The 26,578-nt window shown below is 47.4% G+C and overlaps 1 protein-coding gene across 1 annotated transcript in view; it reads right to left on the minus strand.

The window, feature by feature from the left end:
- LGR6 (leucine rich repeat containing G protein-coupled receptor 6) overlaps window positions 1-26,578 on the minus strand; it is a 126,207-nt gene that overhangs the window by 20,880 nt on the left and 78,749 nt on the right. The window contains exons 5-9 of the mRNA XM_031657052.1: window positions 25,449-25,664; window positions 21,133-21,204; window positions 3,740-3,808; window positions 429-500; window positions 115-186 (exon numbers count right to left, since the gene is read on the minus strand). Of these exons, the coding sequence (XP_031512912.1) occupies window positions 115-186; window positions 429-500; window positions 3,740-3,808; window positions 21,133-21,204; window positions 25,449-25,664 (501 nt within the window). The remainder of the gene's footprint in view (window positions 1-114; window positions 187-428; window positions 501-3,739; window positions 3,809-21,132; window positions 21,205-25,448; window positions 25,665-26,578) is intronic.

Here is a 26,578-nt window from a genome sequence, read left to right on the forward strand (position 1 = left end):
TTGCAGTGGACTTGTGCCTTGCAAGGGAGAGATCCGCAGGTGGAAGGCAGGAGAGAGCAAGAAGTGAGGAAAGGGGGAGGTTCAGGCTGCAGCAGCCTTCAGGAGCCAACTTACAGTGTGTGGAGTTTAGGCAGGTACTGGAATGCCGATCTTCCCACAAACTGGATTGGGTTATCATAAAAGTGTCTGGAAGAAGAAGGTCAAACACCTAATTGGGTTTTTTAGGCCTTTCTGCTGGGGCTAAGGCCAATCTCTGCTTTCTTCTCCTATCAATGTAGACCCAGGAAAGAACATGCAGGCAAAGGCAACCCCTCCCATGCTTCTGCCTCCCTGGTGCTTCCTAGAGAAGTCCCTCCTGCCTTCCCATCCTCTGTCCTCCTCCCCAAAACATTGTTCAGCATTAAGAGACCAGAGAAAGTAGTACTCACATCGTCTGTAGCAGAGGGTTCCCCATGAAGGCCTTTTCTGGGATGGCCTTGATGTTGTTGTTATGGAACCCCCTGGAAGACAACACCCGGGAACCAGTGAGGATTTGGAGAAAAGTATAGAGAGGGAGAGGCATGGAATTTTTACAGCAAGCTAGATAGTCCATAAGATAAAAGAGGCATTGGCCTGGAGATTCCAGGTTCAGATTCAAATACTGCCTGTGATTTTTCTTTTTTTTTTTTTTTTTTTTTTCGAGACAGGGTCTCTGTTGCCCAGGCTGGAGTGCAATGATGCGATCTCGGCTCACTGCAGTGCAGCCTTGACTTCCTGGGCTCAAGCGATTCTCCTGCCTAAGCCTCCTACATAGCTGGGACTACAGGCATGTGCCACTGCACCTGGTTAATTTTTTTGATTTTTTTGTAGAGACGAGATCTCACTTTGTTGCCCAGGCTAGTCTAGAACTCCTAGGCTAAAGTGATCCTCCTGTCTCGGCCTCCCAAAGTGTTGGGATTACAGGCATGAGCCACTGTACCCAGCTGATTTTTCTTCCTGTTCAATTACACACCCTCCTTTCCCTAACAAGTGTGAAAAGAGTGAGGGATTGAGACCTTGCTGCAGGCCTCAGGAAGCCTGTGGGAGCAACTCAAGAGCAAGAGGCTGAGTTCAGGCCCCAGGAAGGGAATCCTCTCCTTAGTCACTTGTGGTGGGAGCTCTGGCGGGTCCCCACAGAGGAAGCCAAGGGTGTATGAGACAAAAAGGAAGATACAGAAAAGACACAGCTTCCAGGGGATCCCAAGTGAGGGATGTTCCTCAAATGGAGGCTGACTTGGCCTCAAGGTCCTGAAATAAAGAAACATAGAAGTGTCAACAGCACGCGGTCAGGGGGATAAGGTGCGGAATGGGCTGCTGAATGACTGTGGATGGCACTACAGGAAAATGAGGACTGAGGCACCCAGCTGAGGGTCTGGAAGTCTAGAAGCCAGAATTATGTGTTTGGTTAGTTGGGAAGAACATTTCAAAATAAATAACATGTTGGACTGAAAAGCACATAACCTGTGTGGAGCAGGCCCCTTTCCTTCCCATCTTTTTCATTGGAAGTTTCTGGCTTCTCTGTCCCCCTGGCCTTTGCTCATCTCTGTCTTCCTCCTGCCGTCCCATCATGACTTCCACCTTCATGCTGTCTCACTCACAGCTTCACCCTCAGACACCTCCAGTCAGTGCCACCAACCCAGGCCTGTTTGTTCATTAATTTACTCCTCTCATCTGCTCATTATGTTTTTCTTAAACATCTTTGTGTCTAATGGTGGGCCAAGCTCTGAGGGATTTAGAAGTTTCTAAGACAGGGGCCCTGTCCTCAAGCAGCTTTCTCTCAACAGATGAGAGAGAGAGATGGAGATAGACAGGTACATCCCTTCCCATATATTTTTGCCCCTGCTAACTTAGGTCTCCTCTCTCTTCCCTAATGCTTTATTATTTCCCAGCTCAATGCTTTTGCACATCCTATTCCCTCCATGCCCTCTTGATCGATCAAATCTCATGCTCCCCTCATGCCCCAGCTCAAAGGAAAAAAGTTAGATCTTGGTGACTCTGGCAATGGAGAACTTCCAACAGTTTCTCACTCAGACTTTTTTTTTTTTGAGACAGAGTCTCACTTTGTTGCCCAGGCTGGAGTACAGTGGTACAATCTCTGCTCATTGCAATCTCTGCCTCCTGGGTTCAAGTAATTCTCATGCCTCAGCTTCCCAAGTAACTAGGACTACAGGTGTGCATCACCATGCCGAGCTGATTTTTGTATTTTTAGTAGAGACAGGGTTTCACCATGTTGTCCAGGTTGGTCTCAAACTTCTGACCTCAAGTGATCTGCCCACCTCTGCCTCCCAAAGTGCCGGGATTACGGGCATAAGCCACCACACCCAGCCAGACTATTTCCTCTAGGTGGTCCAATTGTTCCTTATGTGCTGCCTACATCTGGCATTCACACCTTCAAACTTCTGGTTGAGGCAAGGGAGGTGGCATGGGGCTAGTACTATAGGTCTCAGGTGGTAGTGGTGGTTTGAGCTATAAAGATACTAAGCTGGCCAGGAACAGTGGCTCACGCCTGTAATCCCAGCACTTTGGGAGGCTGAGGCAGGCAGATCACGAAATCAAGAGATAGAGACCATCCTGGCCAACATGGCGAAACCCCGTCTCTACTAAGAATACAAAAATTACCTGGGTGTGGTGGCGCGTGCCTGTAGTCCCAGCAACTCGGGAGGCTGAGGCAGGAGAATCGCTTGAACCTGTGAGGCGGAGGTTGCAGTGAGCAAAGATCGTGCCACTGCACTCCAGCATGGCGACAGAGCGAGAGTCTGTCTCAAAAAAAAAAAAAAAAAAAGATACTAAGCTGCCTGAAAGTTTGGGGCTCTGTTTATGAGCCTCCAGGACCCTTAATCTGGTCCCACTCTCGCTGTACAATAGAGCTGTTATTGTTTCCTGAGAGCTTCCCTCCAGTAAAGCTGCTTCCCACCTGTGCTCATCCTTCTGCCAGCTCAACTTCCTACCTGGGTCTTTACCTACAATTTCTTCCTCTGAAATGCCTCTCCCCTCCCCCATCACTGCTACCTCAATCCCGGTCATCCTTTAAGGCTCATCTCAGGATTAGTCCACAATGATCTTTCCATGTTACTCTGAACTCCCGCCATTGTTTTAGCTAATACTCTGCAATTTATGGTTGGAATTATACCACTTTGTCCCACTCCCTGTTTTACCTATGTTACTTTGTGTCTTCATTGAGGCTCAAGGATGTTTGGGGAGGGCCATGTCAATCTGACCCTTCATTTGTGTTTATCACTAAACACAGTGCTGGGCACATTGGGTGCTCAGTGAATGCTGAAATAAAATAATAAATGGTGGCTTTGGGGAACCAGAGACAACTTCTCAGTCCCCCTGGGGACAAGGTGCTGAGGAGTGATCCTGTAAATCAGCTCTCAGTTCCTTTCCCCATTCTTCTCTGGACACATCCCAACCAAGGCAAGGGCAGTGCCAGGCCCAGGCTAATAGAAGGTGGCTTGTGCTATGGGTTTTCCCAGGCTGGAAGGGCCCAGGGCCATTTCTGCTGGTGACATACCCCCAGGAAGTGCCCAACGCCAAGCTAATGAGGCCTGGGACTACTTAGAGCTGCACTGGGGCTTGAGGAGCTGGGGGACAGGGGCAGCTACATCTTTTACAAGGACAATGGGAGGTGAGGAGGTGAGAGCATGAGGCAGCTCAGGCTGGCTTCAGCCCCTGCCCTTGGGACAGAAGGACACCCACAGAAACCAACAGAGGCGCTTACAGTTCCTGCAGTCTGCCCAGGGTCCGGATGGCCACGGGGAATTCCTGTAGCTCGTTATAATTCAGGTCTCTGGAACAGAAAGCAGAGCAGTCATTAGGCAAAGGCTTAATGGGGCATGTCACGGTCCCTGAGAAATGGAAACTTGGCTCTGGGCTTGGCCAGGGAGATGAGTTTTCCAATCTGTTGGATCCAGTGGCCAATGTCTGGAAACACATTTTTGGAATGTTTGTGTTCCATTCCTGTTCCACAAATCCTCAGGCGTGGAATCTTCCTGGCTGCAGAATTGTTTTGAGGCAGGAAACATACTTCAGGGGTGCAGATACCTGGAACCATCTCCCTCAGAATAGACCCTGCCAACTGAAGAAAGCATCTCAAGCCTTTGGAGACATCAGAGGAGTGGAGGAAGGGGTGATGTGGGTGATCATTAACATCTTATAACCAGCACTAGGGATTCCAGAAGGTTCCTCAGGTGACTACTGTGGTCTCCATCTGTGGTCTTTGCTGTCATCCTCTATAAAAATGGGGGTGTTTCTTCTCTTTAGGTGAAGGCACAATAGCTATTTTCTCTTACACTTTTCTGTACTTTCCAGTTTTTGTTTTGTTTTGCAATGAGCATATATCGCATGTGTAATCAGAAAACGATGAAGGTAATTTTAAAAAGGGGTAGTAACCCAAGTTGGCAAGAATGTGGGGAAACAAGCATTCTGATAAATTATTAGTGGGAATTTAAATGTGTACAACCCTTTAGAAACTATTTGACATCTTTTCAAATTAAAAGATTCATACCCAGGTACTCCAAGTCTAGAAATGTATAAGGATAAGTATAAGGTTGTTCAGAACAGCACTGCTTAGGCACCAGCAGCAAAATATTGACCCACAAGTGACCACAGCTTCACTCCATCAACTCTTTTAAGGAAGCTTCTGTGTCTGTGCCTTTTGTGGAGATGACAGGGTAAGAGAAGGAAGAGAAATGGAAGAGGCTGAGGGTAACTTTTATTTTCATCAGAAAAGATTTGGAATTGCTTGTGACAAATAGAAAAGAGCTCCAAAGACAGGGGAGCCCCAGGGAAAGAGGTGAGCATTTTGAGGGAGATAGTAAAGAGTGACTGGGAAGTAGAGAGTAAGAACTACACGGTACTTCTAGAAAGTTGTACTCCCTGTTATGTAATGAGATCCCCTCTCTACCATCAAAGAGCTTCCAAAATTTTAAAGTTGGCTTTCATTTTACTCAGTAGTCAATGACTTAACCCCATGTGGAAATGTGACTGATTTGGGGGTGTCTTGATGCCTCTTGAATCCTGTTTCTGGGGTCCTGGGGTTTGGCAATAGGTTGGGGGAAGACTCAGTTACAGCGTTCCTCCCTAGCCTCCCAGGATGACCCCAGCCCACCTCCTCAGCCTTTTAAAGCCACCCCTGCCCTGACAACTTTCATGGTTGTCCATCCAATGCCAGGGCATGGGGACCACGTGGAGGCCCTTTAATTACAGGTGACTTGGCAGGGTTCTGTGGATAAATACCATGTTAACACGGAGATAATGACAGGCTCCTCTGCGTGACAGGTCATTACACTTAATAGTCCACAGGTAGAGCCAGGAACCCAGCCCAAGGGCCAGAGGGGCAGTGACAAGCTTCTGGCAGCCAGTGAGCCAGATAATTGTCCCTCACTACACACACACACACACACACACACACACACACACACTAATTACCCGATTACCCTCAGACTACCCTGGTGATCTTGGGTAATTACAGTAGAAAATCCCTTCTGCCTTGCTTCTCTTTGCTCCATTCTCTAGTGAGTCAGACGCCTTTGTCTCTCATGCGTCAAACCTTGTTGATTCGCTCACAGAGAGGCTCCCACAGGCTGTGTGAAGGATGTGGTCAGGCGGAGGCCAGGATGTGTGCAAAGCACTTTGACTAAAACCAGAGGTATTGGAGTTGGAAACAGAGAGGAATTTTCAAACTGTGGAGTTCCTGGAGTTCTACCAGGTGCTACAGAAAATGCCTAGAAAACCAGACTGGGAGAATTGAAGGATGGCAGCCGGGATGAAAGCAATGGCCTCTCTTTTTGGTCTTAAATTGTATACATGATTCATTCTCGTATCTCAGGTTCCAAAAGCAGGTGTTCCCCCTCCAACTTGGCTCAGCGCATTCAGGAATTCTCCACTGTTGCCTGAGAACTAGATTTCCCACAAATGACATGGAAGTATCTTTATTGAAAAGTCGTTTATTTTTTCTTTTTGAGATGGAGTCTTTTTTTTTTTTTGAGACGGAGTCTCGCTCTGTCGCCCAAGCTGGAGTGCAGTAGCCGGATCTCGGCTCACTGCAAGCTCCGCCGCCCGAGTTTACGCCATTCTCCTGCCTCAGCCTCCCGAGTAGCTGGGACTACAGGCGTCTGCCACCTTACCCGGCTAGTTTTTTGTATTTTTTAGTAGAGACGGGGTTTCACCGTGTTAGCCAGGATGGTCTTGATCTCCTGACCTCGTGATCCGCCCGTCTCGGCCTCCCAAAGTGCTGGGATTACAGGCTTGAGCCACCGCGCCCGGCCGAGATGGAGTCTTGCTCTATCACCTGGGTAGGAGTCCAGTGGTGTGATCTCAGCTCACTGCAACCTCAATCTCCCAGGTTCAAGTGATTCTCCTGCCTCAGCCTCCTGAGTAGCTCGGATTATAGGCATGTGCCACCACGCCCGGCTAATTTTTGTATTTTTAGTAGAGACGGGGTTTCACCATGTTGCTCAGGCTGGTCTCAAACTCCTGACCTCAGGTGATCTGCCCACCTCGGCCACACAAAGTGCTGGGATTACAGGCATAAGCCACCGTGCCCAGCTGAAAAGTCTTCATATTGCATTATTATCTCAAATGCAAAGTATTGCTTCGGTCTGGCTTCAGAGACTTTGCTTGCTATTCCAAAGGCCTAGCATGCTCTCCCTCAAATACTTCCATGGTTTACTCACTCGCTTCATTCAGGTCTCTGCCCAAATTATACCTCATCAGAGAGCCCTTCTCTGACTACTCTATCTAAAATAGCATATCCTGTCATTTGCTGTTCCCTTATCCAGTGGGGTAGATTTAAAATGATCACAAATCCTTTGCAGCTTCTCCTCTCAAGATGTGACATCTACCTTGGGCTGGGATGGCCTTGTGACTGGCAAGGTCCAACAGAATGAGATGGAAGTGATACAGTGTGACTTGGTCCCTAGTCACATGAGGCCTCACAGCCTCTGCCTTTGCTTTCTTAGAATGCTCCCACCACTATGTAAGAAATTCCAGGCTAGACTCTTGAATGATGAGGGCCATGTGCAGAGAGAAGACCAGGCGACAGCCAATACCAAAGCCCCAGACATATGAGTGGCCTCCCCAGACCTCCTAGCCCTAGTTGAGCGTCCAGATGACTGCAACCTCATGAATGAGCCCACGGGATGGCTCCAGCAGAAGAACCACCCTGATGAGCCAGCAAAGCCATAATTCATGAGAAATAATAAAGTGATATTGTAAGCCACTAAATTTTGGGGTGATTTGTTATGTAGCAATATAGAATGAGACGGCTTCCGTTCTTTCTCTTCACAGAACTTAGTCATCTGACATATACTTTTGTTTATTTTCTTCCCACCCAATTAGAATGAAAGCTTCTTGAAAATAGAAACATTGTTTCATATTCTCTCTAAACACCAGAATAATCCTGGCATATAGCAGGAGTTCAACAAATACTTGATGGATGAAGCAGTGAAGACATCTAAATAAACTGATTAATGAAAACCCTAATGGACTCTTAAGAGAATCTAGAGTATTTGGGGGAACATCCTTAAGATTTTGAGGCTGATGTTGCAAAAGACACAAGATAGTCCTGAGTGGCTTGCCTGGGGCCACAGAGACCATGGGATGGTTTCATGTGACTTTGCTATCATTAAGTCCTTATACAGTTCTTTGGACCCATGTCCAGGCAATCATTGAGTAGTTCCAGCCCTCCTTGGCAGTTTCTGGTCAGGAATTTTGCAGGAGTGGCCTAACAGACAGTAGCAAAAGACATATGGTAAAAGGCATGTGAACTAGAAGTCTCTTTTTGTCAGGAAATGTGAAAGAATAAAAGCTGTGTAAAGGTCAAAGAGAATTCTGCAAACTCCATGCCAATGAGGTGGCCGGAATTTTCCCATTTGGACATCTACACAGATTTAATGACCTGGGAAACTGCCAAAGTCCTGCTTCATATAGTACCATGTAGATGTAATCTATGCCTCTAATTGTCCAGGGAACACGTCTTTGCAACTCTCTATGCTCCTGATGAAATCAACTCAGTGCAATGAACATTTCTTGCCTCCTCGAAATACACAAAGAATTCTGCTGGGTAAAGTGGAAGGTAGAGAGATGAGTTTGAAAAAAAAACCCACTCCTATCTAGGCAAATGCACAAGATGATGAAAGAGCATCTTTGACATGACTGTGGAGAGCACACGAAGCATCAGGACCTTCACAGACTGCAGTGATCACACAGAGCTGGGAAGACCATGAGGGCTTCATGGAAATGTGACATTTGAACCAGGTCTTGATAGAACAGCAGGATTTCAATACGAAGGGATGAACGGATCAAGGCAAGAGAGCATAATTTAGAGGAAGTGAGTGCTGTGGAGTCGTGTTTAGAAAAGAGCAAGCAATATAGCTTGGTTGGAGCAAAGGGCAATACTTGGAGGTAATTCTATAGGGCTCTCTCCTCTGGACTGTTGTACACTTCTTATCTGCTATCCCTGCCTCCAAGTCATCCATATGATAACCTTGCTTGAGCACTGTATGTGTGCCAGCCCCTAAGTGTTTTGTCCGAATAATCTCTTAATCCTCACAACAGCCTCAAGAGGCAGTTACTACTATTATACCCATTTGACAGTTGAGGAAAGCGAGACACAGAAATTAAATTAGTCACTCAGTCACAGAACTGATACCTGTCTGTGACAGACTCCACTGCCTGTAAGTCACAATCTACTCTCTCTTTTCTCCATAGTTGCACTGACCAATACAATAGCCACTAGGCATGTGTGGCTATTCAAATTAACTACAAATAAATAAAATGTAAGATTTAGCTCTCAGTTTCACTAGCCACACTTCAAGTGCTCAATAGCAACTTGTGGCTAGCAGCTATCACATGAGAAGAACAGATGCAGAACATTTCCGTCATCCCAGAAAGTTCTATAGGGCAGTGCTAGCTTATCGTAATAGGAAGAATGCCAGGAATGGAGCGAGAGTGGACTTCTCAGCCTCTCTCACAGTGGGTGTGTCAGAAGTGGTGCATACCGCATCTAGTCCAGGATTTATAAAATTGACAACTTGTCTCCTCACTGGTCTCTCTACCCTTCCACCAGCTAGAGGCCAAAAACAGTGAGGCCCTAGAGGTGGCAAGCTCCCAAGAAGCCAGATCCCTGAGTCATCACACGGACGAGGGCCACCTGCCAAGAAGACACACTCTCCTTAGACTGTTACATGATCCAGAAATAAACTTCTATTGTGTTTGTGCCATTATCCATGTTTCAGTCTATATGTCACAGCCATTTAGCCTACCTGAACTAATTCGGTGTCACAGCCAGGATTTGAACCCCGGCAGTGTAAGTCTGAAGCCCACACTCTTAGCAACTACACATCTGCCAGAAAGACCTTTTTAAAATGCAAAACTGAGTCTGTCATTCTCCTGTTGAAAAATCTGGAAAGGCTTCCAGAACAAGGGCTTACAGACAAAATCCAAATCCCTTAATGGGCTCCGATGCCCTTAACTAATCCCTCAGCTTTATCTGCCATTTCAGTTCTCCATGGGTTGTGCCATTTTCACACCCTTGTGTAGCTACTTGCGCCCCTCATGCCCTCAGTCTGAAATACCCTTGCACTACATCCACAGCTGTTGAAATCCTAGTCATCCTTTGAAGTCCGGCTCAAATATACCTTTCTCCCTCAATCCAACCCAATCCCTATAGTCAGAAGGAGTCACTCACTCTCTCGGAACTTTTCTGGGATTTCTTCCTCTCCATGCATAGCATTACAATGGTAATGATAGTGGAGGTAATAATAGTAATTACTATGTATTAGTCATGGTTCTAGGTGATTTGCATATACTAATTCATTTAATTGCCATGCCAACCCTTTGAGGTAGGTACCATAATGGCCTCCATTTTGGAGATGAGAAACTGAGGCACAGAGGGAGATAATCACTTGACCACAGTTCCACAGCTAGAAGGGCGGGAATTGAAGCCCAGGCAGTTTGAGTCTACAGTTGGGTTTTCTACATGCATATTGTCTCCCCAATGAGACAGGAAGTTTGTTGAGGTTGGGAAGCATATGGGTTCACTTTTGGATCTCCCACAGCCCAGGCACAAGGCCACACATGTGAATGTTCACTGTTGTAGGATGACCATTTGAGTCCACTGTGCAGGGTCTCAAGATGAGGGCTCCTTTGGCCTTGGTAGCTGGCTGCTTCATGGCAGTGTCTTGGCCTTTGGGATTAGACTCTAACACACAGACTCTCAGTGACTGCAGGGAAGGCCTCCCCTGGCACCAGGCTCAGTGTGTATCTTCCATTGCAGGATGGCTTATGATGGCCTAAGCTTCAGCTGGAAAACTCATCCATGGCTTAATAGACTATTATCTTTAACAGCCCACAACCAGCCAGCAGCCCAGGAAGAGTTCGCTGTTCTGTCTCCTGCTCCCGGGAGCTAGAAGCAGATGGGGAAGGACTGAAGTTGAAGAGAAACCTCTTCCAACTGCAGCCAGAGCTCAGTCTGGAAGCTGCAGCTGTCCATAGCTAAGACACCCCTTCATCTGCTGGGCTGTTTCTAGCCAAATCTAATCAAAACAGATGGCAAATTCATGCAATCAGTAAAAGTAGCTGAGAAGGCAACCCCAGCCCCAAGCTGTTCAAGGACCCAAATGCCCAATTTTCTCTTTTCCATCAGGTTATGTAGAAATGGCCAACTTCAGAGATCTCTGGAGAGCCTCACTGTAGATTCAGATGTAGATTCAAACGACAGAGCTGGCAGGATTTTACAGTCATCCTATCCAGTTCCTTCGTTTTCTTTTTCTTTTTTTCTTTTTCTTTTTTTGAGACAGAGTTTTGCTCTTGTTGCCCAGGCTGGAATGCAATGGTGCAATCTCGGCTCACTACAACCTCCTCCTCCTGGGTTCAAATGATTCTCCTACATCAGCCTCCCAAGTCGCTGGGATTACAGGCATGCACCACCATGCCCTGCTAATTTTGTGTTTTTAGTAGAGATGGGGTTTCTCCATGTTGGTCAGGCTGGTCTCAAACTTCTGACCTCAGGTGATCCGCCCGCCTCAGTCTCCCAAAGTGCTGGGATTACAGGCGGGAGCCACCACACCCGGCCCCCTCCCCCTTTTTTTATTGATGAGGAAATTAGCTTGGAGAGAGGAGGTAAATTGCTGCAAGTTCCAGAGCCAGGATTCAAACTCAGGCCTCTTGGCTCCTGGTTTAAAACACTTTCCTATATTCCACACAGAGTTGGATCCTGACTAGGCTCTAAATAGCAGGGCTAAGAAAAAAGTTTTAGGGAGAGAGGATAAATGGAAGTGGAGGATTGGGCTTCTGCAGGCATTTCTTTTGGTGCTTATAAGCATGTCAAAGCCAAATAACTATGATTTGGAAGTTAAATGTCTTTTTGTATGTTATCTGTGTTAGAGAGAGCTCTTGTCTTCTGTGCACCAACAGGATCATCTTGAACAAATCTCTTAATTTTCTTAGCTCATTTCTTCACCTGTAAATGGGACATAACCATTGCATAAGACTGCTCTGTTCACCTGGTCCAGAGACTAGCACAGAGTAGATGTTCAAATAATGCCAATTCCTTTGATCTCTTCCTTTTACTAGACATAAGCTACTAGAACAGACACTTTCATTCTTTAGATGCTACGAAAGTCAGCACGCAAGTTGGCCCATCTCCTTTTCATAGCAATTAAGAAAGATGAATATCACTAATTGGGTTTCCACTCACATTTTTATTCTCAAGGCTAACATTTGTGTTTATTACTGAATCATAGATAAGGGCACATGGGGGAATATGGGTGAGCCTAGCTCCCCATTGTGAAATGCAAAACACAGAAATTTTAGATAGATTGTAAACTCTGAATTGCCTTTTATCTCCCAAAGGCCTGGAACAAAGGCAAGCTAGCACAGTGAATACATGTCTTAATTGCTTTTCTCATACTGCAGACAGAGCCTCTGTCCTAAATATGACTCCACGTGCTTGGGGCAGATAACTGGGTGAGCCAAGAACCAAACAAAATTTTATGACTAATAGTATTGTTTTACCTTCTAAACAATCTACATAAAAGGCCACCCATTAATAAATGCAGCAGTGAGTAAAGTTGTCATTAGTTTCCATTGAGAGACACAGATACAACCTCCCTCCTTCCACCTACATTCTCTTTCTCGCCAGAGAGAAAACTCAGAATCTACCTGAAGCAATAGCAGCTCTGATTTTAAAGAAAATGACTGATCTCTGAGATTGAGATTACTTGTTGCCCTGCCCTAATGAAGCACCTGGAACCACAGAAACCTAGAATTAGAAGGGAGGTAAAATAGAATAGTCCAACCTGCCCCCAAAGGAAGAATCATCTCTGAGATTCTGGCCCAATGAGGATCCAGTTTGTACTAGAACTATCTAAAGGGCAGGGCACTCACTGACATGCTGGGTGTCTCTGGTGCTGTCACTGCTGGGCCACTCTGCAGATTAAGTAATCCTTCCTTACCATCAGCTGGAGTGTCCATCTTCACTTCCCTGCTTGGCCCTCATGCTGTCAGCTGGAAGAGCATAAAATGTAATGTGCCTTCCAAAGATGATCGTTGTACTCTATCCAAGGCTTCTCTGCAGTTCTTTGAATCACATTTTGTGACACTTCATATTCTCACCACCCTTCCCAGGAGAGCCTTTGCCACGCTTAAGATATGGCACCCAGAACAGGATCCAGTTCTCTGGATGCAATCAGACCTCTGTGGGCAACATCTCTCTCACCTGGATGTTTGGGGCCTGTTAATACAGGAGACCTGAAGGCTCTGAGGTGTTCCTGACCACAGCAGAATGTGGCCTGATAATCTTTCCCAGAGACTTGGACCTTCTGGTCAAAAGCTAGGGTCTTGCAATTCTGACCAACTGGCTTGTGGGAAGGTGACCTAGACCAAAGGGAGGGCCGAGGGACCATCCTTGTGGGTTCAGTCCATATCCAGGCCATTTCTCCAAGACAGCATGGGATACCTGTGCCAGCTCCTGGACTGTGAGAGGACTGACTAGAGGATACTTACATCTAGGGTTCAGAGGAGAGGTCTGGGCTAGAGGCTGCATATCTCAGAGTATAGATGTGACTGGGGCTGGGAAGAACCTTAGATGTTAGATAGTCCAATGTCTCCCAGTACAGATGGGAAAACTGAAGCCCAGAGAGGATAAAGATTTGCCAGGAGCCATACATCTATTTGTTGAAACAGTTGTTCACCAAACATTTATTGAGTACCTTCCCTGTGCCTGGCACTGGGTCAAGAGCTGCAAATATAAAAGTGAATAAAACTCATGGAGAGATAGGAGGCAGGCAATTAAGTGAGTAAACAAATTATTGGGATATCAGATTGTGGTGCACGCTATGGAAAACGAGGAGTGCTGGGAATGGAGGTTGCAAAGTGGTGACCAGGGAGGATACTTAAAAGGTGACATTTGAGCAAAGTCTTAGAGGAGGTAAGGAAGTAAACCATGTGGATAATGGTAGAAAGAACATTTCAGACAAAAGGAACAGGCTTGATGCAGGAGCAAACGTAGTGTATTCAAGGAGGCCATCGTGCCTGGAGTAGATTGAGGAAGGGGTAACACCAGAGAGGCAGCAAGGGGCCACAGCATCTGAGGCCTTGTAGACCAGTACAGAATGTTGGGGTTTTTTTCTGGAGTATGATGAGGAATCACTGGAGGGTTTGGAACAGAAAAGTAACATGACCTGATTTGCATACTAAAAGAGTCACTCTGGTTGTTGTGTTGAAAATAGATTGCAGGATGACAAGAATGAAAGCAGAGTGACCAGATAGAAGGCCACTGCAATAACCCAGGTGAGAGAAGGATGGCGGCTTGGAGCATCGTGGTAGCAGTGGAAGGGGTGAGAAGTGGTCAGATTCTTAATATAGTCGGAAGATGGGGCCAATGGAGTTTGCTGACAGCTTGAATGTGGGATGTGAGAGAAAGAGAGCTGTTTTGGATGACTCCAAGGTTTGGGCCTGAGTAACTGCAGGAGTAAAGCTGCCATCACTGAGCTGGGAAGACTTCTGGTGGGATGGGTTCAGAGAAAGACTCCGGGGTTCAGTCTGGAAGTCTGGATATTTGTTAGACATCCAGTGAGCACATTAAGAGGGCCTTTGAATATTTAAGTCTGGAGTTCAGGAGATAGGTCTGGGCTGGAGCCATCAGCAAACATACAAGACCAGATGAGAACACAGAGGGAGACAGCGTAAACAGAACTTGAGTCTTGGGAGAGAACTTGAGCCTTGGGACATGCCAAGGTTAAGGGGTTAGGGTGATGAGGTCAGAAATGCTGGAAACAGTGAATTCATGATAAGTTGAAAAGAACTCAGGACTTCTAATCTAGAACCCTTTCGTCTCTGTGACAGCAGGGGCTATACTTTGTTGTTCATAAATATTTTCCCAGTGCCTATAATGGTGGCCTGGCACATACTAAAAACTTAATAAATAGGTATGGAATGAGTAAATCTAAAGAAACAGAAGTAAAGAGAGTGGTAGTCTTTAATTCTTACCAGCTCCTCCTTCCTACAGATATGGGAGGGCCAGACCTGAACTTCGTTTCCTCTCCGTGACATCTACTAAGGAACCTGTGGGCCAATCCTCCCCACCCCCCTTAACCTCCCTTCCTCTCCATTCCAGACCAGCTGGCTGGGGTGCCTGTGGGAGCAGTCAGCGGAGGGGGTAGAGTTCAAGGCGGAAGTTTTGTCCCCATTGCCAGCAGGGGAGGGAGAGGCAGCAATGACAGGAGCAGTGACCTTGGCTACCCCCCACACCAGGGCAATGGGAAAGGGAACGTTGTGCTGGGAAGAACTATTAATAACTCGTCACGGTCACAGAACGCAACACAAACTCATGGGGCAGCTCAATTTTCTGCCTGTTAAAAGTTATTAGTGGTTCTGTGTGGGAAGCCAGAAAAAATTTATATGGAACAATAAATTCCTCTATAAGCCACAAAACCCTACAAATTTGCAGCTAATAAACCCACAAATGTAAGATGATTAAGAACTGGCAAGGAAAGAGAGTTCCTTGATTCTTAGCCTCAAGAGGCAGTGTGGTCTGATGGGCTGACACTGGGCCAAAGGCAGAGAAATGCAAGTTCTAATCCTGGCTCTTAATTAGCTGGGTGTCCTTGGGCAAGTCATCCACCCTCTGTCTCAGTTTCCCATCTGTAACATGAGGATACACAGTTCCTGCCTTGTCTTTCTCAACAAGTGATTGGGGGGATAAATAAGTTATGAGACAAGACAGCCTTTCAGAAAAAAATATTTCTAATTCTCTTAACTGCAGGTAATTATTATTCGCCCAGTGACTAGTGGGACTATCAGCACTTACCTTGAGATATGAAGGCAAATTTGCAAGATTCATCTGGACCTCTGCCCCAACCCATTAGCCTGTCCCCAGAGGGCTCTGTCATAGAGCCCACCAGGATAGCTGTATAGTGGGTTGAAATATATGTAGCCCCCAGAAGATATGTTCAAACCTGGCACCTGTGAATGTAAGCTAAGCCTGGTACCTGTGAATGTGAGCTTATTTGGAAAAAGGGCCTCTGCAGTAGGAATTAAAGATCTCAAGATGAGATCATCCTTGGTTAACATGGTGGGCCCCAAATCCAATGGCAAATGTTCTTACAAGAAGATGAGACACGCAGAGGAGAGACACAGAAGAAAACAAAAAAGGCAACCTGAAGATAGAGTAAGATATTGGAGTGATGGGTCTATAAGTCAAGGATTGCCACCAGACACCAGAAGTGAGGTGAGAAGCATGGCATGGATTTTGCCTCAAACCCTCCAGAAGGCACCATCCCTGATAACACCTTGATTTTGGACTTCTGACCTCTAGAACTGTGGGAGAATAAGTTGCTTTTTTTTTTTTTTTTTTTTTTTTTGGAGACAAAGTCTCACTGTGTCACCCAGGCTGGAGTGCAGTGGCGCAATCTCGGCTCACTGCAAGCTCCGCCTTCCGGGTTCACGCCATTCTCCTGCCTCAGCCTCCCAAGTAGCTGAGACCACAGGCGCCCACCACCATGCCCAGCTTTTTTGTATTTTTAGTAGAGACGGGGTTTCACCCTGTTAGCCAGGATGGTCTCGATCTCCTGACCTCGTGATCTGCCCGCCTTGGCCTCCCAAAGTGCTGGGATTACAGGCATGAGCCACCACGCCTGGCCGTTGCTGTTTTTTTAAGCCACAAAATTTGTGGTAATTTGTTATGGCAGCCACAGGAAATTAACACAGTAGCTATGCCTTGACTGCCTGGAAATTCCCATCCATCCTACAGAGGAGATGAGACACAGCATGGACCACTGTGAAATGACACTTCTAGGTAACATCCTCCCAGCCACCTTAGGACACATTCTGTCCAACATTAAATGGGAAGACAGGAAAGGAAGCCAACATAAATCAAGCACCTATAATGTTCCAGGCACCATGTGAAGTCATTTCATTTAATGCGATCCTTGCCAACAATATTCTCAACTGAAAACTATTATCCCCATTTTCTATTTGTGGAAACCGAGGCTCTTGAGAAGTCAGGTGACTTACACTTATCACATGCTGGTGGCAGAGCCAGGATTTGAATCTAGGTCTGCTGAGTCAAGATGAATCCTCATACTACCCCGGGAAGATCCCCGAGCCCTAGGAGGAACTCGGTGGGAGTCCACCTGGTTTCCTGTCCCTGGCCAAAGGCTGACATCAGGGCCAGGAGTGAGGCGTAGGCCAGATACTCTCAGAACCAAGTCAGAGCCAGTTTCCTGTTGGCATTAGCAGTTTCAAAGACACACAGAGAGAGGAACATTTTCTAGCTACAGTCACTGTTGAAGTAAAAATGTTCTGTGGAAACAGATCACCAGAGCATCCGTCACCAGAGGAGATTTGATGTGGAAGGTACAATTTTGTATTATAAGGCAGAATTCAATACATTTCTTCTTTGCTCTCTTCCCATCCCAGGCGCCTGTTGAATGCCGGTCCTGATTTAGAGAGACAGCTGGGGCCAGATTTCTGTTCTCACTATGGCCCCAGGCTCTCCTCCAAAGGGAAGTGTCCAGCCAGCACAGGGCTCCAGTTGGGCCTGATTTGTTCAATGAGGTTATAACAAGGCCCAGGGAGCATCATCCAGGCCCAAGAGAGGTGAGACATTGTTGTCCCCGGGTCCATCCTGGACCCTGTCCCCTCCTGGGTTCTAGCTGAGATTCAGCCATCAAGTTCCCAGATCTAGAGCATGAGGGTGGGCCCTTTAGGATGCAATTGGGTTTGCTAGACCTTTTCTTTTCTTGCAAAGATTTTTAAAGATTAGCTGTCAGGCTAGACTAGCTCCTCATGGCCTCCAGGCACACATTTCCAAACACTGACCTAGGGTTTCAGGTCCTGAGACCTCCCGGGTAAACCTTCCTAAAAATGTTCTTCAGCATGCTCTCTTATCTCTCAGTCTAGATACCTGGGAAGCCCTACGATTGAGCTGACCTTGGCGGAAACTCGTGCTAAATGAAGCAACGTGTTACGAAGCAAGAGGTATGGTTTCTAGTGGTTTACTATCACTTACAAACTATAGAGACATGGGCAACTCACCCCCAAATACCTACATTTGGTCTGATCTGGTAAGTGGAAATACTACTTCACAGTCTGGGGGCTAGACCACCTGTGATTCTCAATTTCCCAGCAAGTTGGCGTCATCCTCATTGTGGAAGTAGAAAGGAGTTGTGGATGCAGGATGGAGCATGACCTGTCTGCTTCTGGCTGAGGTTTCTTGGCAAAGTCTGGAATGATGATGACTACATCAGGAGAAATGTCCTAGGAGCTTCCTTCCTACGAGGTCAGACTTCTGCAGAGGACAGCAAGGTTTCTGCAGGAAGGGGGTGGGGCGGGTGAAGTCGGCCTGATTTGTTCTGCTAAGCAAGAGACAGGTCTTAACAGTGCCCATCCCCTGAACCCTGCCCAAATCACTTGAATTTGCTGGCCCTTTTTGAGTAAAAGAGAGCATGGTGTATGTCTCTCCCACTTTCCCCCATCTCTGAGGCAGCCCATGTGTAGATGAAGGAAGTGAGGCTCACGGAGGTGGAGTTACTTCCTCTGGCTGACCCAGCTTGCAGAGGCAAAGCCAGGGTTGGAAGCCAAACAGCCTGGTCTCCAGAGCTGAGGCCATAACAGAGGCCGTGTTGCTGCAGGTGCATTTGTGATGGGCATTTCTGTGCTGTCCTGGGTTGTGGGGTGGGGCTGCCTATGTGGAGTGAGAATCATGTAGGGCTTGCAACCTGTGGCACGTGTGTTGCATGTGCACATGATTGGCTGTGCAGTTCCAGATGCCTGTGTGGCCACGCGTGTGCATGCCCGCTCCTGGCCCCTCCTCCCCAGGTGGTATGACTGGGGGCTGCTTTCCCCACTTAGAGGAGTCTGCAGAGGAGCCAAACCACAGCTCCAGCCAAACCGCAGCTTGGGCCGCAGGGGTTTGATCTTCCCTCTGCTGCCGGAGATGAGAGAAGTCTAAGTGGCAGAGATTTACGGGGCCTGAGGGAGAAATACCCTTCCAGTGAGAAGCTCACATGAAAAGCTCCAGAGTAATAACTGAGGCTGCAAAGCATGCCAATTATGCAACAATTAAAAGGTTTGACTATCATTTCTTTCTCCTTTTATTCTCCCATCTACTCCTCCCCCTGCCACATCTGGCTGCCCCTGCAGGCTCCCCAGCAAAAGCTCTGGGGAACAGAGGATAAAGAACACACTTTTCCCCTTTTTAATTGGAGATCAAAAGTTGGAAGAAGAACTCACCCCCTCAAGGGCAGGAAGAAAGGGGTATTGTTGAGATAGAGGCCCTCAGAGGAGGGGATGGGAAAGGAGAAAGGAGTGTAGGGCAGGTTCCTATACAGCTTGTCAGGGTCTGTAAGAATTTTACACACATCATCTCACTTAATCCACAGGCCAACCCTGTAAGATTAGTATATTACTGGCATTATGTTTCAGATTAGAAAACGGAGACCCACAGAGGCAAATGATTTGACCAAGGTCACACAGCTGGTAGAACTGGCATTGTACCCCAGGCTGTCTGATGCCAAGGGCTTTGCCACCAGGTTCCTAGCCTTAGCTTTCCCATTGGTAAAGTGGGTGCAGGCCCTGGGCTTTGTGTGATGGAATCAAGTGCTCCCGTAGATGAAAGGTACAGTGGGCGCTTAGCGGCAGGATTGCTCTGTAATTCAGCCAGCAGCAGCTGAGCCAAATGCCCTGCGCAGCAATCCAGTGGCTAATTGAGAAAGAATTAGGCAGTGTGCCCCAAAAGTGAAGAAACAGCTGCTAGTTGGCTTTTTAGAGGTGCCAACACACAGCCAGTATATGTATCCCCTCCCCAACTGATTTCCCAGCAGAGCTAACAGCGCCCACACTCCAGGGCCCATGGCATTGGACTCCCTCCTGCCCTGCTCATCCATGGCAACTCCAAACACTGCCCTAAAAGCTCTTATATCTCCTGAGGGAGGGTGGTGTGGGGGCACAGGCTTTAGGAGGCTAATGACCATCTCTTACATCCAGGATTCCCCCAAACAGCTGGCACACAGCAGGCTCACACAGCTCACATTTGACCCAGACAAAATAGGACAGCAGGCTCTACCCTAGGGACTTTCATGTATGTTTTCTCATTAACACACCCTAGATCTGCTCTGTCTCTAACTGAGGGAGTAACTCTGGGCAGGCCATGACACCTCCCTGGACATCAATTTTCTCAGATGTTGATTGAGTGGGCTAGACTGTCCAGAGTTAACTGCCCAGCTGTCTATGACAGCTAGAGAGGGAGGAACATGTAGCCCAAGTCATGCACAGTGGCAGGGAGAGGTTCCGATCATCCTGCCTCCAGGCTGGGGCATGTCCCCCACACCTCAGTCCTCAGTCTTCAGGAGGGTGAGCATGCCGGCAAAGCTGGGCTGGCTCTGCTGTTTCTCCTGCTTCAGGCTGAGCCCAAGAAAGCAGCCACACACCTGGGTCTTGTGCCCACAGGAAAAAAGAGTGGAGCTTGGGTCTCAGCATCCCTATTACTTTTCCCTGCACCACCACAAATGCCGTCAGCCCAGGCCTCCTGGGATAGGTTTTGCTAAATGGTTTTCCCCAATATATTGCTTCCCAGGTCACAGCCTGACTCTCAGCATTTTCTCCTCTGCTGCTTTGGATTTGAAAACCCCTCACCTCAGGAGTGATGTCCTGGGGTATGTCAGTGGGGTGGAGAATAAGGGGGATTGGTTATGGAGAGCGAAGTGGAGCAAGTCGGGGGCAAGAGAAACTGTGGCCATCCCCCCGACACCATGAGCTCTACCCCAACCTTAGTGGCTCGCACTTGGTGACCTGGGGGTCCTTCTTTCCCCATCGCCCCTCTCCCAGGCCTGTACCAGGTGGCTGTGGTAGCCAGCTCCCTCATGGGAGCTGAGGGACCCCAGCTGGCAGAGACGGCCACACTTAGAGAGCCCAGCCAGTTGTTTGCTCAAGTGGGGCCCACTCAGCCCACTGTGCGGGGGCTGGCAGGACTCCAGAGGAAATGATGGGAGGGTTTGGGTGCATTCTGACCTTAACTGAATTCCAGGATGATGATGTGTGAATAATATGGCTTTTTGAAAGTCAACAGCTTGGGTGCTTTTTATAGTCAGGCTGGAGCGCTGAATGGGCCATCTCCCCGTTAATCATTTAGCTAGTTAGATCAATTGGCAAACAATCCCAGCATTACTCTGTGGTATTACTCTCCCTTCCGTCAGCAGCCACCCTTACACAGATGTCAAAACTGCCATCAAGTTAGCCCCAGCCCTACCCCCATGCCTTCTATTCCCCAGGCTTCATATTCTAATTCCTCGAGCTTCTTACAATTCCCATTTCTGTCCAGAATTTTCATTATTTTGGTGGTCTCTGCCCACAGGGAGATCCCAGGTTCCTACTCCCTGGGCCGTTCTGAACTCCCAGAGGGCACATTCTGACCACCTGAAGGAGGAAGAAATTCATTCTCAGTGATATTCCAGAGAAAGTGCCAGGGAGGGGCATGTAGGTGAATAAGCCCGGGGCCAGACCCCAGCACCTAGGCCTGCTGGCTCTTCCCTCTGTGTGCTCCCTCCACTCCAGGACTCCAGGCTTTCATCACCAGGCAGGACAGAGTTTGACCAAGACCTCAAAACTCACAGTGTCTCCAGATTGTGCAGCCCCTCGAAGCTGTGGGTCCCCAGATGCTGGATGCGGTTGTTATGCAAATGCCTGCACGGGAAGGAAAGACGCATCAGAATGGGTGCTGACAGCACTGGGGCCAGGGAATGGAAGAGCACACAGTGGCATGAGTGGGAAAGTGGAGGCAGAAGCATGGACAGAATGACCCTAATGATCCATCCCTTTGTTTCTAGGAACAAACTGACTGGCCAAGACTGACTTCTGAAGCCACAATCTCCACGGCTAGATTGACCATAGGCTACCCCATTTTGATTTCCTATTAAAGGAAAAAGGGAGAGGAAAGCCTTAGGCCAAGGCTAAAGCAAGTTTCCCCTAAGCTCTAGGAGACAGTTCTGATGTCAGAGGGGCTCAAGTCTGAGGCTTCTTCTATGGCCGGGCTCCCCAGGACCCAGTCTGCCTGACTCAGTGGCCAGACGTACTTACGGGAGCCAACAGCAAACCACTGCAGACAACATATAATTAAAGGCGAAGCTTTCTGTTACAATTGGAGAGAGCTACAGATACACTCAGAGAACAGGCAGATTGGTGAGGCCAGAGGAATGAAGGCAGGCTTTATAGAGGTGGTGATCCAGAGCAGGGCCTTGAAGGACAGGTGAACTGAACAAGCAGAGGGAAGGGCATTCCAGGCAAAGGGGGACCAAAGGTGATGCAGCTTGAACAACTGGACAGAGCTATCCAAGCATAAGCCGGAAAAAAATAACATTGCATGGAAATTATGAAAACATACAACAGGGAAACTGTGAGCAAGAAGAAAGAGGATGCAAAAGGCAAGCAAAGTTTCAAGCCTAGAAGAAAAGATAACTAATGGACCAGGAACACAAAGAAATTTATCACAGTAGCCTTCTGCTACAAAACAATCCAATAAAACATTATTTCAAAGACAAATGTTCTTAAGTGAAAGGAAAAATGACACAGTAGATTAAGGAAATAAATTGAGGACCAAACTACATCACTAAAAAAAAACTAGTCAATAAATGTAAAGCAAGGGACAGTTCAGACACTGCTAAAAATTGAATTGGTGTCAGAGAGAAAACTTGAGATAATCATGATGACTATGGTTGAATGAGACAAAAATGTTAAAACAAAAACTAAATGCTGAAGACATAAAGGTGATTTAACACAAGCATAACTGATGTTTCTGGAGCAAAGAATCCAAAAATGAGACTGAAGATGTATTCAAAGACATAGTACCAAAAAATCTCTAAGATGACGAAAGAATGGAATCTGCAGCTCAAAAGCATATATTGTTACAGGATAATTAAATACTGACTATTCTATACTGTAACATGTCCTAGTTAAACTATTAAATTCAAGAATTTAAAAACATCTTCAGGCAGAAGAAGGAAATCACTGACAAGGGGAAGAAAATCAGGCTGGCCTCCAAGATGTTGTTTAAATATAAAGGCAATGGGCAGGCCTCATCCAGCATAGATGGGTAAGGACCAGACTCCTGCGAGCCTGGGGATTTAAAGCTTCTGTCTGTCTTCCCTATCCTTACCCACCTGCTCCATGAGGATCCGTTTCAGGAGACAGACTCCTGTCCCCAGGGAGCTTCTCATCCAAAAGGGAAAACACCGCCTTCTGGGAGTGATCTCCCCTTAATTTTTCCCATTTCTTTCACACCTATAAACCAATTGTCATCAAACTCTATCATTCTTCTTGCCTCCTGTTGAACTTCCATCTCCATTTTCCACCCTCTTCTGCCTCCCCCAGTATCTCAGGTCCAAACCATCTCAGCTAAACATCCAGCTCCTCCCTCCAACTTCCTCCCCTAAACCATTCATTCAACCCTGGTGTCTTGGGCACCCCAAATGGCCCAGTCTGGGGGAAGTGTTGAGGCTTATAGCCCAGATAAAGAGACAAGATTACACACATGATACCACTGCTGTCCAACTAAGTGCTACCTAGGGGTCCTGTTGGTGCCAGAGCAGTGGTGAGGGGGGTTCCACATGTGGCAGAGCAACCCGGATGATGAAAGTTCAGGGTTGGGTTGAAAAGAAGCCCCTTCTCTTCTACCCTGCTTGCCTGCTCACACCTCCAGCCAGGCCCCTATACAATCCTTGATTTTAACCAAATACCTTTGTTGCTTCCCATCATATCCAGTCTTCCTTTTCTTCCTCCTGAGCCTTCCTACAGCTCATCCTGTAGTCCCTGGACAGCATTCCCCAGCTTCCTGTCCACTTCACAAGTCACCCTCTGCTAAAAGCCTCTCTCCTCCATCCCATGAGTTGGAGGCAGGTGAAGGACAAAGGGGTAATGTTTCTAGCCTCTCCCCATGCAAAGGTACCAGTTTTTCTCTATCAGCTTTGCTCCCACACCAGTAGGTTTTCTTTCCTTAGTCCCTTGTCCCTCTTTGTCCTCAGTGGGCCTCCCCCTCAATACCTCCTAGATCTATAACAGGCCTGACTTACAGGACAATTCCTTGGCTCCCACCTAAACCTTGGAGTCACCCATGACCCACCTTCTTCTTGGTCTTCTACCCTCTGAAAATCTCTCAATCAGGTCAATTCTTCCTTCAAAACAGCCCTCACAGTCATGCCGTCCCTTCCATCCCTTCTACCACCTCCTTAAACTAACTGGACTTTGACTGATACCAAGAACCTCTGAACTGACCTTCCTGTCTCCAGTCTGCCTCAGTTCCAATCCAGCCTTCAAATTAATCCTCCTAAAATACTCCATTTTAACCCTTGCCTGAAAACCTTCAAGCTTCCCCCACCCACACGGGCAGCTAGAAGCCAAACTCTCTGTTCTGACATTGCAAGTCCCAACATGCACCTTTCCAGCTTCTTCTCCTGAGCTCTGCATGGGGACCCTCTGCTCCAGCCAGACTGGCGTGGTTACTGGCAGTCAAACACACTTACTCTCCCCTCCGTGTCTTTATTGCTATCTAGTTGGAATGTCCTCATTCTCTTCATTTCACCATCTTTCCAGGCCCAGGTCCCACCCCACCTCCTTCAGGAAGCCTCCCTCCCCTCCACCTCAGCCTTCCCACCATACCTATGCTGCTATGAGTCTGAATTTATCATCTGACTGTGTTAGCATAAGTGACACTACATCATTCATTATTTTTTCCCCGTATTTATTCTGCTCTTTCAACTGGACCGAAAGCCCCTCAAGGGCAGTGTCTATATCTCATAGTTTTTTGAGTTTTCAGTATACCACATGGGCGCTCAATAAATGCCTGCTCCTGCTCATCCATCTGCGGCCAACCATGAAGTTCTTATTTCTCTAGTAATCTTACCACTCACAGAGGCCTGACCCCACCCCCTCACAATGTCACGGGGATATCACCAAAGTTAGAACCAATCACCTTGTTCTGTTTACCCTCTATAAATACCCCTACTCCGTGACTCCCAGAAGAAGGGAGGGTGTGGCATCCTGACAGAAGAATATAGTCCACAAGGATATTCATCTTGGTTCTCCAGCTTCCCAGGACAGAGAATCAGACAAACAAATTGGTGCCTGCCTTTCATCTCTCAAATGGAACTAGGTATCATCCATTCCCTCGCTTAGAAAATCACGCCAGATCTTCAAAAGTGGGGGGCGGGAGGAATGTTACCATTCAGTAGAGTCACTAACACGCATGTTCCTAAGCCATGTTCCTGCAGCAATTAGTGTGTAACCCAAAGCAATTATACATGACCTCCAAGCCCTTTTAGTAATTACCCTATGAACTTACCAATCATTCATAGCAATTAGCTGGGAGCTAATTTGCCCTCTAAAGTTCCCACTGGGAAGGCAGAGTTAACCCCAGTCCCCAGTTCCTGCCAGGGATGATATCTCCCAGGTAATTACGGTGATGGGGTTTTGCTGTCTAATTATAAGTGATGGCTTTTCTCTGCTTCTTAAGGCCTGGGAAATGAGATGAATTTATCCCATCCCTGTGCCAAAGCATATGACTGCATCATCTAATTGTCAAATGTAGTAGAAATTACTTAAGAAATTCTTGACTTATATTTCAGTTATCATGGTATAGTTATTATAGGTGCATGGCAAGAAAATAATAGCTTAATTCCTATTTTCTGTTTATAGTACCCTGGCCCTTTAGTGACTCTCAGAGCACTTTTCAAGCTCTCATGTCATTCGACCTCATGATAACCCTATGGGATCAACAGGGAATGGTCATCCTCATGCTTTTCCAAAGGGAGACTAGAAGGTTTAGCAACATGCAAAGAAGAGCAAAGCTAGCCAGACTCCAATCCAACTCAGGTAAACATGCAGCCCCCAGCCCCCAGCAGAACCCCACTGGGGATGGGGAACAGAGCAGCACTCACAGCACCACAAGGCTGGTGAGATTCTGGAAGGCGTAGTCGGGGATGTGGCTGATGCGGTTGAGGGCCAGGGTCATGGCCTGCAGGGCAGGGAGGTTGTTGAGGGCCCTGACAGGGATCTCCGTGAGTGCATTGTCGTCCAGCCAGAGGTGGCGGAGGGAGGACAGCCCCTCAAAGCTCCTCTCCGGGACCAGGGAGATGAGGTTGGCATCTAGGCGCCTGGTGGAAGAGAGGATGGAGAGGGGTCAATCCAGGGCAAGATGCAGACCAAGCTTTGGGGCTAGACTGGGCCAGCCAGGCCCTCAAAACGGCCTTTGAGGTTCCCTGGGACTAAAGTTGTGACATGTATCCTGTATCCCACCTCTTCGAGTTCCCATATTTGGCTCCATTCCAACCCATAGTTTTTGTTTTTTTTTTGTGGGGGAGGAGATAGAGTCTCACTCTGTTGCCCAGGTTGGAGTGCAGTGGCAGGATCTTGGCTCACTGCAACCTCCACCTCCCACTGGCCAATAGTTCTTGATCCTCTATGCCATATGTTTCCACGAATGATCCTCCTTCTTCCTCTCAGACCCAAGGCTGAACCCATAGCCTGTTTGTGAATAGCCAGTATTTTCCTTCACATCCATACTCCCGGGTTTCCAAACCTATGCCATAGTACCCTAGCTCTCTGAGTGTGACCTCGACCTTCCTAACTCTTCTGTGATAGTCCAAGATCATATAATGGAGATGTTCTCAGCATTGGCAGAGGGAAATATCCTCCCTCTGAACCAACCCAAAGAAAAATGCCTCCCCAAAAGTGAAAGCCCTTCCCTGTCACCCATCCCTAGCACCACCTGTTCCTTGTCCCTTCAAGGGCCCAGGGGCAAGGAGCTCCTGCTAAAGTCCTGGGGCTTCTTGCTCAGTTGATGACCTCTGGGAGTGTCCTGCATGCCACAGTTGAAGTTCTTGATTAGCTGCCTCTCAGAACAGGTGAACAGATGGTGGGCGATCCTGTTTTTGCATAACCAGAGATTCTAGGGTGATACGAGGATTACTGATGGGAGCCCTAGAAGATCTTAGCAGCCCAGCAAAACAAAGAGATTTTCAACCTTAGCTTTTTACAGATGTGCCCAGGCCATGATAGCCTTTATCAA

The sequence above is a fragment of the Papio anubis genome, chromosome 1, assembly GCF_008728515.1.
Source record: "Papio anubis isolate 15944 chromosome 1, Panubis1.0, whole genome shotgun sequence".
NCBI classification, from domain to species: domain Eukaryota; kingdom Metazoa; phylum Chordata; class Mammalia; order Primates; family Cercopithecidae; genus Papio; species Papio anubis.